General features: G+C 39.2%; 1 protein-coding gene across 1 annotated transcript in view; it reads left to right on the top strand.

The window, feature by feature from the left end:
- Nucleotides 1–1,159: 1,159 nt before the first annotated feature.
- The window catches only part of LOC150106860 (sialin-like), a 52,581-nt gene continuing 41,362 nt past the window's right edge, over nt 1,160–12,378 (top strand). Inside the window, exons 1-2 of the mRNA XM_090393492.1 lie at nt 1,160–1,223; nt 3,650–3,855. Of these exons, the coding sequence (XP_090249618.1) occupies nt 1,160–1,223; nt 3,650–3,855 (270 nt within the window). The remainder of the gene's footprint in view (nt 1,224–3,649; nt 3,856–12,378) is intronic.

Below are 12,378 nucleotides of genomic sequence, written 5' to 3'. Positions count from 1 at the left end.
GGAGAGAAGATGTTCCAGTTGCCTAAAGCCATAGTCTGGTGTCGTTGCCATTTCCGTCCTTTTGCAGAACCATTTCTTTGCGCTGCCCCTAAACACCTCCTCAAACGGGTAGCGGGCCCATTGATGAAGTTTCCTCTAGCAGTGTGCTGAGGAGTGGTGTCTAAGGGAGACTGTAACATATTTTTCTAACGGGTCCCTGTGTCTAAAACCCGAACGCGTCCCTTGGTAACCCGCGCGACGGACGATGTGGTATGAAAATTTTTTGATGGCCTCATCATGTTACAGTGTTTGATAATGTCCTGTTAGCAGGACATTATCAAACACTGTAACATGATGGAAATGTTACAGTGATTACATGATGGAAATGTTATCAAACACTGTAACATGATGAAAAAAACACTGTAACATGATAGAAAGATAGGAAAGATTCCCCTCCAATATATAATATTATATATATTATAAGTAAAATCCTTATCCTTATAAGGACTGGCTTAAAGGGGCGAAGCAAGAATGCTTTTCATATTCCCCGTTATCTGTAGCGGACAGTGTAGGGATAAGGTTATTGAGCTATTATTAAATTATTAAAGCTCTGATCATGGCAGGAGGGTAACAGCAATAGCCGAGCCTCAGTTAGAGCTTCATTAGCTACAGCATTGCTATCCATTACCCTCCAAGGGTATTGGATTGAATGAATCGCATCTCACGGTCGATTGATTCACTCAATTGATGATTTAATCTCTATATGTAAAAATAACTCTGATTGATTTTTATATTTCTAATATAAATTATTATTGCTGGTGTAATTTAGTGAATTTTTTTTTATCTAAAGAATAAAAAATATATTTTAAATTTTATCAAAAATCTGATAATTTATTTAAGTTCCTTTACGATTTTATATTAATTATATTGGTTTCATTAACAAAAGTGACTTTATTTTATATGTGCTATTAAGCAATTTTATATACAGCTTTTCTTTAGCAGTGATATCAATTGCTTGAAAATCCCATTAGTCCCCGACAGTGAAATTAATGCAACACTTTTTTCTTTTAACTAAAGAGAAACACATGCGAATGTTATGTTGTTTTCAAATCACGTGCCTATGACGTCATGAATTACTCTTTAGCTGCTAATAGTCAGACACTGCACTTCATTTACCGAAATGGAAGAGAAGAGTGCAAATCCACCTGGCGAAAAACTTGTCAACAGAGAAAAACTGTGTTTAGGTAAGTCGTTTGCATTTATTGCAATAAAAACTTAAATGATTATTTTCAAAGATCGAAATGAATCCTCATTTGATTGCTGAAACCCTAATTTCAGTCTATGGGAAAAGGAGGGGAAAATATCGATGAGTTTTATTATATAACAGCACAGTCCTTTTTTTTTGTTTTGTTTATTTATTGTCATTGATTTGTGTGTGTGTGTGTGTAGAATAACGTTACCCTGGAGTCGGCCTTCACGTATAGATTAGACTAGATGACCTTACCTTTTCAGTACGTGCTTCGTGTGATTGTTAAATGCGACTGTGACAATTTGAACTCCTACATTATGATTATAATGATAATTTCTTAATTTATTATATTTTAAATACGTACAGCCATGAAGGAAGTCTTCCTACTATGTATATATTATACTGGGCACTACCTGAAAGTTCCAGAACTTGCTGAAAAATTAAGTATACGTTAAGAGTGAATATAAATAGTTATATCATCAAAATATTCCCTCACAAATACTCATAGATGCGCTGAATATGGCGTGTATTGTTGTCACTGCTGAAACGTGAATAGCAGTGACCAGCAGTCATTTGGATTCACATCTTCTCAACCGTTCTTAAGGCCTACAACCTCGACTTCCGATATTATATTTTATGATACAATGACAACAACAACGCTACTGCTATAATGAGCGAAGTATATGCTTTTCATATTCCCCTCTTTACTGTGGAAAGTATTACGGTTATGAGAAGTCTATGAAGTTTAAGCTTGCCCTTTTTGGGGTAAGATTGATTGCGTGCAGTGAGCGGATAGTACAATGATTTGAGAATTTTGAGAAGTACTTTGAGAAGTACTTTTCTGCTATTGAATAATACTATCTAGTATCATTCGTAAGCATATTAATTAAAGCAAAATAATTAAAAGCATAGAATTACATGGTATGTAATTCTATGCTTTTAATTTCCATATTTTTTATGTTCATTATTATCTTCTACCTTATTGGTGAGGAGCAGTTTGGATTTATGCCAGGAAGAGGGACAACGGATGCAATATTTGCGCTAAGGCGATTGATGGAGAAATATAGAGAGAGATGCAAGTGGATCTGCATATGGTGTTTATAGACCAGTAAAAGGCATACGACAGAGTGGCCAGGCAGGAGGTATGGAGGTGTATGAGGAAGAAGGGGGTGTCGGAGAAGTACGTGAGGTTGGTGAAGGAGATGTATGAGGGAACAGAAACTGAGGTCAGGTCTAGTGTCGGCATGACAGAAGGGTTCCCTATTGTCGTAGGGCTACACCAAGGGTCAGCTCTGAGCCCCTACCTCTTTGACCTGGTCATGGATGTACTAGTAGAGGATGTCAAGAAGGAGGCACCATGGAGCATGGTGTTTGCCGATGACATTGTTCTATGCGAATCATCCCGAGAGAAGCTTGAAAATACCCTGGAAGAGTGGAGAAAGGCATTGGAGGAAAGCAGCATGAGAATTAACCGGGTGAAGACTGAATATATGTCAACGGGGAGTGACGAGGATATCGTCATACGACTCCAGGGTGAAAGGCTAATTTCAGGGAAGAAATTCAAGTACCTTGGGTCGGTTATCGAGAGGAATGGTGACCTGGATGAGGAAATACAGCACCGAATAACATGCGGTTGGATGAATTGGAGGAAGATGAGCGGGGTCCTGTGCGACAAGAGAGTGAGTTGTAAGAGGAAAGGAAAGCTCTATAAGATGGTGGTGAGGCCGGCGATACTCCATGGTGCGGAGACGTAGCCTATAACCAAGGCACAGGAGAGGAAGATGGAGGTAGCGGAGATGCGGATGTTGAGATGGATGAGTGGTGTGACAAAGAAGGACAGGATAAGGAATGACTACATCAGAGGGACGGTTAAGGTGGGACCAATTGGCAAGAAGATACAAGAAAGTAGGCTGAGGTGGTTTGGACATGTTGAGAGGAAGGGTGAGGAGTATGTTGGTAAACGAGTGGAGTATATGGAGTTGGAGGGAAGGAGGAAAAGAGGCAGGCCCAAGCTCAGGTGGAGGGATAAGATGACAGAGGATCTTAGGGAGAAAGGATGGAGTCCGAAGGATGCTCTGGACCGGAGAACTTGGAAGAGGAAGGTTAAAGATTGGTGCGCCGACCCTGTTTAACATGGGATAAGGCAGAGTGAAAGAAGAAGAAGAAGATTATCTTCTACCTTATTTATTTTTAAACACAAATCCCCATGATAATAACTTATTTAAAAAAAATAATAAAAAATAAAAAAAATCCATGCCACAGTCGGATCCTAGCTAGCGGCTTGTTGATGCTAAAGCCGAGAATTTATATTCATCTGCGGATAACATAAATGGTAGAATGCGTGCTCAAAATTAATATTTTAAGAAGCGTTTATATTAGATCCAAGATACAAACACAGTTTTTTTTTCTCCTTTATTTTAGAATGGCTTCCAGCTCGTTATGCCCTTGCTTTCTTGAGTTTCTGTGCTATGTTTATGGTGTATACTCATCGAGTGGTGCTCAGCATAGCCATCGTCGCCATGGTGAACCATACAACCATCACAGGTAAGACCACAACAAACTCAACCTTTGAGCCAGAATGTCCAGATCCGACCTCGAAGCTAAACATCACGTACAGGTACAGAGAGGTGAGTTTTTTTGTTTTTTTTTTCAAATTTTTAAATCATTATCCAGATGATACTTCAGAAATAGCATTTAAAGTAATAAATCTTACTATACGGAGCACACATCTCTTAATAAGACAACCAAGACATCAACTATGATTTTCGTTATTACAAAAATATTCTCCTGCGACAAGTGCCAGTAACTATTATCATTTGAATGAATTAAAATAGATTAAGAAGAAGGGCTATGGTGGTAAGCGATTCAATGCGTAGGCTATGTAGAAGGAATGGATGCGAGTTTTGGGATTTGTGGAGTGAGTTTGAGGGAAGATTGGCAAATAAGAGGGACGGCCTATATTTGAATGCGTTTGGTATCAGGAGTCTTGAAAAACTAATAACTGATATGAGACCTAACACAGGGAGTCAGGGAAACTAAATTATAAAGGGACTAATGGTGAGAATGTGATTTTAAGGGCAACACTGTTATATAACTGTGTTAATGACGGGAATGGGCTTTGTCATGTTTCGATGTTGACGAGAGAGAACGATTTCGACTTTGTGTTCGTCCGGCTCAGACCCATCAAACGGGTGCAACGATGTCTACGTGTATAAGGCACTAGAGGAGAATAGAGATCTGCAAGTTGTCCAACTATGCCATGCAGACAAGAGTATACAAATGAGTATGAAGGTAGATTATTTATGTCCACACGAATGATAGGAATATTGGACCCCAGTTTATAGGCATCAGTGAGAAGAGTTGGCTATCGGGCATTCTAACTGGTATTAAATGTAAAGGGTACAGTATTTTCGGAATGATAAACAGGATAGGAGAGGAGAAGGTGTGTGCAGCTAATGATACCGGATGACACTTGAATCCAGTAAGTGTGGAGTCCTATGGTTGTAGAACTAGTAACAGTATTTCATATGCCAGTGAATTTGAAGCCATCGGATGGAATTTAACAAGATCAATTACATAGTGGGGGTGTTGTTACAGACCAGGTGGATCGGTTGCTAGTGAAGAAGAAATGCATCACCAAATATAAAAGATGAGCGCGAAAAGAGTAATCATCCTGTGAGACTTGAATTATTCGAACATTGATTGGGTAGCAGTAAAATCTCATGAGAAGAATGAGACTGAATTTATTGAGCTTTGGCGAGACAATTTCCACAAGCAGCATCGAAGGAACTCTAGGTCAAAGAGTGTTAGATTTGATTATAGTGTCAAAGGGTGTTTTCGATAAACACGTACCTATTTTGCCTAATTGGTGACAGTGATCATGAAGTACTCACTTGAGAAGTGACTAAGATTATGAAGTACATTCAGAAAAGGTTACATGCTGAAATACAAAGTAGGAAATTATGATAAACTATGGAGTATATTGAATTCAACAGAATGGTATCGTTTGCTGAATGGGAAGTATATCGAGAGTGCATGGGAAGCATTTAAACAATACTTAAATGATGCGATATCAGAATGTGTCCCGAAAGTTTCGAAGAATAAATAGGGAAGGAGTCAGATGGATGTGAAATCCTATTAAGAAAGAGATTCATAAGAAAATAATGATCTGGAAGGAACATCGTGTGCATAAGGTGTCGTTATGAATATTATTAGCAGCAATCTAGAATAATCACAACTGTTATACGGAAAGCTGTCTGAATATGAAAAGAAACTGGTTTGCAAGCTAAAGACAACTCTAAAGAATTCTATCAATACGCTGCAAGTAAAAGAAAGAATGAATATTAAAGAATAACTTTAATGAATGCAGATGGTGAAGGTAACAGATGCAACAGAGGTTGCTCAACTAATGAGTGTCCATTTTGCTAAAAGCTATCAACCTGGTGTACGCAACACTGAGCTCACTGCTACCTCTTCACTGGATGAAGAAACTCAGGTGTATGAGCACGAGGTATTAGAGCTGTTGCACAAACTGAACAAGAATTCAGCAATAGGGGCAGATGGGATATCTGCACATGTGCTAAAAGAGTGTTCAGCTGAACTGGTTATTCCTTTGACCAGGCAGTTTGATATGAATCTCAGAACAGGAAAACTTCCGCAGGAATGGAAGGAATGTGCGGTAATTCCATTGCACAAGGGTGGTGCAAAGACTGATGTATCCAACTACCGACCAATCAGTATGTGATTGGTGGTGGTGATTTTGGAAAAGTTGGTTAGGGCTCGCATTCAGTAATGGGTCGACAGTGAATCTCTACATTTGCAATGAACAGCACGGATTTACTAAGAGAAGGTCATGTGTTAGCAACTTGCTCACATTCTATAACAATGTTACCATTGAACTAGACAAGGGGAATGGATACACCATGATATTTTTGGATTTTGGTATGGCTTTTGACCGAAAACAGCATGGAAGACTGTTGAATAAATGGGAGAAATTGGGTTTGGGTTATACAATGTTAACGTGGATAAGAAGATGGTTGACTGACAGATATCAAAAAGTGGTATACTCGGGATGTATAAGTGGTGTGCCAAACATTGATGTAATTTTTAATCCAAAATCTCTTGTTTGGGTATTTCTAGGTGCAAAATAAAATTTCAATTATTATGCTGTAGTCTCTTATCAAGCTATGACGAATTAATTTGCTTCAAGTTCATGTAATTTCACTTGATCAATACAGTTTCTGTGCTTTCAAAGTTAACATTCAACGGATTGTTGAAAAGATTTGATTTGGTTTCATTGAATCAAGTTGTTTATACGTGGCATCAACATTATTAATAAGTGCGAAGTTTGAAGAATAAATGCTTTGTAGTTTCACCGAGTATTGTTAATCCGTCAAAAAGTGCAATACAGCAATCTCTCGATTAATGCGCTTCCGAATGCGATTTCGATTAGTGCGTCCCTTTTTTTTCTATAACCAGAAAGGTAAGGCAAGTTCATCATGCATGCACTGGAAATCAGAGAATTCTGATGATTGAATTAGAGAGACTTCTTTCTACATGTATACAGGTCCGCTAAATTTCGATTAGTGGGCCTATATTCTTATTAAATATAAATGTTACAGATTTTAAAAATTTTCTAACTATACATTTATTATGGCTAACTATTTTTTAAAAAATCACTCACCAGAATGAAATAATTTAGTTACCGATTTAAAACATTTTACAAAGTTTTTTAATGGCATACTACACTATTTCCATGTACACGGTCGTCTACTAATTACATAGCATTTTGACGATCATTTCTCGTGCCTCCTTTTCAATTGTTTTCCTTACTTTTTTTTTATTTTAAAGTATTTTCCCATCCTTTAATCACGAGTAAAAGAATTAATGAGCAGAATAGTGGAAGTGTGACAATGATTCGAAAAGTAATCTCATTGGAAGAAAAACTGGAAATAATAAAGAAAAGGTAACAAGGCGAGTCCAGCGCAAAGATAGGAAAAGAACACAAAAATGGATGAATCAACTGTAAGAGCAATTTTAAGCAAAGCTGCTGAATACAAAGAGAAAGCTAAGGCTGCTTCAAGTTCATCCTGCATGCACTCGAAATCAAAGAATTATAATGATTGAATTCGAGAGACTTCTACATGGATCGAAGATTGTAACCAAAAACCGATCGCGCTAAGCACTGACCTTATTAAAACAAAAGCATTAAGTCTCTTTGCAACCTTGAAAGAAAGGGCTATCAATGATGAAAAAGAAGAATTCCATGCTAGTGCTGAGTAGTTTGTGCGTTTCAAAAAGAGATGTAGCCTACATAATGTTCGAATCACAGGCGAAGGTGCAAGTGCAGATAAGGAAGTGGTCGCAAATTATCCAGAGATTTGAAGAAAATTGTGGAAGAAGGGGCTGTTGCGAACAGCAAATATTTGATATCCATGAAACCAGTTTTTTGTCTTTCGCTTGGAAGCGAATGCCTTCCAAGACATTTCTGGCCAAATCAGAGAAAAATCTCAGCATGGTTATAAAGTTGTATATCTGATGGAAATAGTTTATTTGAGGCTGTCTTGTGTGAGATAGACGGCAATATGAAGAAATATATTGTCATTTGTTGCTACTGTGTAACTAGGGGTCCAGAAGAAGATGCGGATGACATGCATCGGCAGATTACCATAATGAGTGCAAGTCAGGCAACTTGGAGCATGGGAAGTGGTGAAGGAATGTTGGGACGAAGCAGTATCAGAGTGCATACTTAAGGTTAGGAGGATAAGCCGAATAGGGATTAAGTGGATGAGTAGCAATATTATTATTATTATTATTATTATTGTTCCGGGAAACTCCAAGGAGTCGACAGACTCATCGAGGGAGGCCCTAACATCATGTCTGGAACAACTATTCAACATTCACACAGTATCTATCATATCTTGCCTTGAACTCATTCACGGTCGTAGCACCCACAACAGACTCTGGAAGCTTATTCCACTCATTCACCACTCTCCAAGTAAAAAACCTAGCTCCAACACCCTTGTCAACCACGCTCTTGCCCAGCTTCCATGCATGGCCCCTAGTCCTCCCACCACCAGTCATATTTTCAAAAATATCTTCTGGATCAATCTTATAAAAACCCTTCAGTAATTTGAATGTCTCAATCATATCACCCCTCCTTCGCCTATCGTCCAATTTCTGCAACCCACAAATCCTCAGCCTATTCTCATAAGGTTCATTCCACAGACCTGCTATCATCTTGGTCACTCGTCTCTGGACCCTCTCCACTTCCTCCCCATCACGAAGAAACCCTTGTGCCCATAACTGGGCACAGAAGTCCAGATGGGGTCTTATCAAGGCTCGATACAGAGGAACAACAACTTGTTTGTCTCCTCTGCATGTTAAAGTATTTTTCATAAGCCAAGTGATTTGGTGAGCTGTTTTAGTCACTTTTGCAATGTGCCCCTAAACTTCAACTCCCTATCCACCAGTCCCAAATCCCTGGCCTCATCAATCTCCTGGAGTACGGTTCCACCATTGCGATATACTGCTGCTGTTCTTTTCACCCCAAAGTGCATAACCTTACACTTTGCCACATTAAACTGACATCCATTTTCCCTAGCCCAGTCCTCCAAACTATCCAAATCATCCTGTAAAATTTTGACATCCTGTGCACTCACAATTGCTCTACCCAACTTTGCATCATCAGCAAACAAGTGAACACTTCCTCTCAAATCCTTTCCAATATCATTGATGAACAAATTGAAAAGCAGTGGTCCAAGAACAGAGCCCTGCGGCACTCCACTAGTCACAAGACGTCTTTTTGACTCCCCTCCTGAATAAGCCACTCTCTGGTACTCTCCTTCAACCACCCTCCTATCCATCTTACCAACCCTATATCTATCCCCCATCTGCTCCAGTTTATTGGTTAGGGTTCCATGTGGTATCCTGTCAAAGGCCTTGGCAAGGTCCAGTAGTATCACTGTAAACCCATTACCCCTATCCAGTTCAGCCGTCACTGTGTTATAAAACGTGAGCAAGTTACTGAGGCATGATCTACCTTCACAAAACCATGTTGTCCCCCATACAATATCCCATTTTCATCTATTCAATCCTGTATTCTTTTCTTGACTAATTTCTCTAAGACCTTGACAATGATTCCTGATATGCTAATCGGTCGGTAATTTACAACAGCAGTCTTGGAACCACCTTTATGCAGTGGAACTATTTTCCCCTCCTTCCACCCGCTCGGGACTAACCCAGACCCGAGACTCAAATTAAACAAAATGGTCAAGGGTACTGACAATTCTTTAGCTGCTTCTCGTACGACACGAGCTGGTATACCATCCAATCCCACAGATGTATTGACATTGAGGTAATACAATAGACTACTCACCTCCACTTCATTCACCACAATTCCCGTATAATCTACTGGTTTATTCGTTTCTGCAATGTCACCACCTGGATGATATATTCTTGCAAAGTGCTCACTCAGTAACTCAGCTATCTCAACTGATTCAGTTACCTCCCTACCATCGGCATTCTTTAAAATCATTCTGCCATGTACATTTTTCCTTTTACTTGCTACATATCTAAAAAACTGTTTAGGATTCTCTTTAGCCTGCATGGCCAATGTTCTTTCGTAATCCTTTTTTGCTTTTCTTATCACACTCGTCACCCTTCTTGCCTGCGCTTTATACCGTTCATGTGCCTGCCGGTCACCTTTCTCCTTAAATTCCCTCCATAGTTGTTTCTTTTTTTGCAGCTCAAGCTTAATGGTGTTATTCATCCATTTAAACCCTATTTGATTTATTATTCGGACTCTAGGTCTACAGTCAGCCATTGCTTCATGCAAGCACTTCTTAACTACCTCCCATGCACTATCAACTTCTAGTCCTTGCAGTCGTACATGCCATGGCACTGAGCCAATCAAACTCCTAAGCTTGTCATACTTTCCAGCCCGATAATTCCACATGTACCCTGTCTTAATTGAAAATTCTACACCTTCAGCCACCTCCGAAGTCAAGACCCTATGATCACTCTCACCGATTGGTGGCAATGTGGTCATATTTGTTACAGCCAAATCCTCAGATGTAATTACTAGGTCAAGCACTCCCTGACCCCTAGTATTTTCCATTACATGCTGTCGCAGATAGTTATCCCTTAATAACCGCATAAAATCCAATTCCTTCCTCCCGTGTGTCCTCTCCTCACTTCAATCAATGCGACCATAGTTGAAATCTCCCATAATAATCACCCTCCTTCCACTCATTTCTTCTATTTGCTTGTGCATACTGTCACCACCATCTTTTCCATCTCCTGGTCTATAGCAGCACCCAATTGTATATTTAGTTCTGCTAGCCACAATCTCACACCAAATGGCCTCAAATGTGCTCTTTTCTCTATCCTGCAATTCAACTTCTATTCTCCTTGGCTGTAGCTCATCAGCTATCATCAACAATACTCCTCCCCCCATTTTATTCTCTCTGTCATTCCTGAACACACTATACCCATCACATTCAATCCCACTAGCTATATCATCTACAGTCAGCCATGTTTCACTAATACCATGGGCCATTTTGCCCATGTGCCAACCATGGCCAAAAACTCTTCCTTCTTGTTCCTAATACTCCTAGTATTAGTGTACATGAATTTAAAACCCCCATTAGCCCCAACCCTACCTTGATGCCTTATATTAACTATCCCACTCTGGTTTGTTGTCCTTATTTTCTCTAGCATATTATATTCATTCTTACATTCAACTGCCTCCCTAAGGACTGTATATCTACTCCCCCCCCTTAACAAATCTAGTTTCCCTGAATTTGCACATCCACTACATTCAGCAACACTTTCTCAAGTCTTCTTACACCATAACCATTCAAATGCAAGCCATCCATCTTATACAGATCCTTTCGCCCATCAAACTCACTCCACACGTCCACAAATTCCACACCACTCGTCATACATAACCCACGCATAAAGTCATTCGCAATTATGGCCCTCCTTTTAAACATTTCGCTGTCATACCGTGGCAAAAGACTAATCATCCTAACTCTCTCACTCTTTTCTTTTGCTACCTCAAACAATTCATTCAGGACTTCAATAATTTCCATTTTATCTCCTTTCAAATCATTCGTACCTGCCACAACAATCATTTCTTTCACCCTTTCCTTTTGCTGTCTAATGGACTCAGTTACATCCTTTATGGTCGCACCAGGTTGGTACGATTTTGTCAAATCCTCTACTAACACACCTCGTACTAACGAGTCTCCATACAGCACTCTATCCTTCATTTTGTTCATGTTTACACTCATACGCCTATTTTTCCTGTCATACTTTTTATTATTGGTTGGTTCATTCAGTCGACTTTTGTTCATGCACTCTAGCTGCTGTTTTGCCCTTTCTATCGCACCATTCAACAACGCGATCTCACTCATTGCATCTATCTCATCTTTTTTATTCTCTGAGAAACCATTTATACTATCATTCACACTTTCTACATTCACACTCTCATATACAACCTTGCCGTTTCTTGTCATATCGCTATTTTCTTCATTCTAAAGTTTGACAAAAATATCACACTCACGATCCGAAATACACTTCAATTCCTCATTCTCCCTACATTTTCTACTCCTTTATTATCATCTAACCACACTCTGACCGCACTTCGCAAAGCGTACATTTCACTGACTCATTTCTTTTATACTACCGTTCTTTGATAAAGGATGAGCTGCAAAAAAGAAAGCACCGTGGAAGGAATATAAATAACAAGGTGCTCGAGGGTGTATCATCCAGGTGAATTTGCAGTTAGTGAAGTGATAGACCGATGTAAGCATTGCGATACATAAACTGGAGGAAATTAATATTTCGAAAAATATTGATGGGAATACAAGTTGTATGTCATTTCGTGTGTTACGAGAATGTGCAAGCGAAATGGAAAAAATGCCAGCAGCTAACATTGTGAAAGAAATTACTTCTACCTGAAGCAATATCTTTGACGAACCTCTATCGCAGGTAATATTCGAACAATGACTCATGCTTTTGAAAAGGAACTTCCTGAACACAACAATGCAACAGACAACCTGAAAAATAAAACTGAACAACAATACAGACTATAATGATAAACGATACTTGTACTGGAACTGTGATTTTAACACATTGTGAGGTCA

This window comes from Typopeltis vanoorti, chromosome 5 (genome assembly GCF_054136105.1).
Source record: "Typopeltis vanoorti isolate ZY-2024b chromosome 5, IOZ_Tvanoo_1.0, whole genome shotgun sequence".
NCBI classification, from domain to species: Eukaryota; Metazoa; Arthropoda; class Arachnida; order Uropygi; family Thelyphonidae; genus Typopeltis; species Typopeltis vanoorti.
This window is presented reverse-complemented; position numbering and strand designations above follow the sequence as displayed.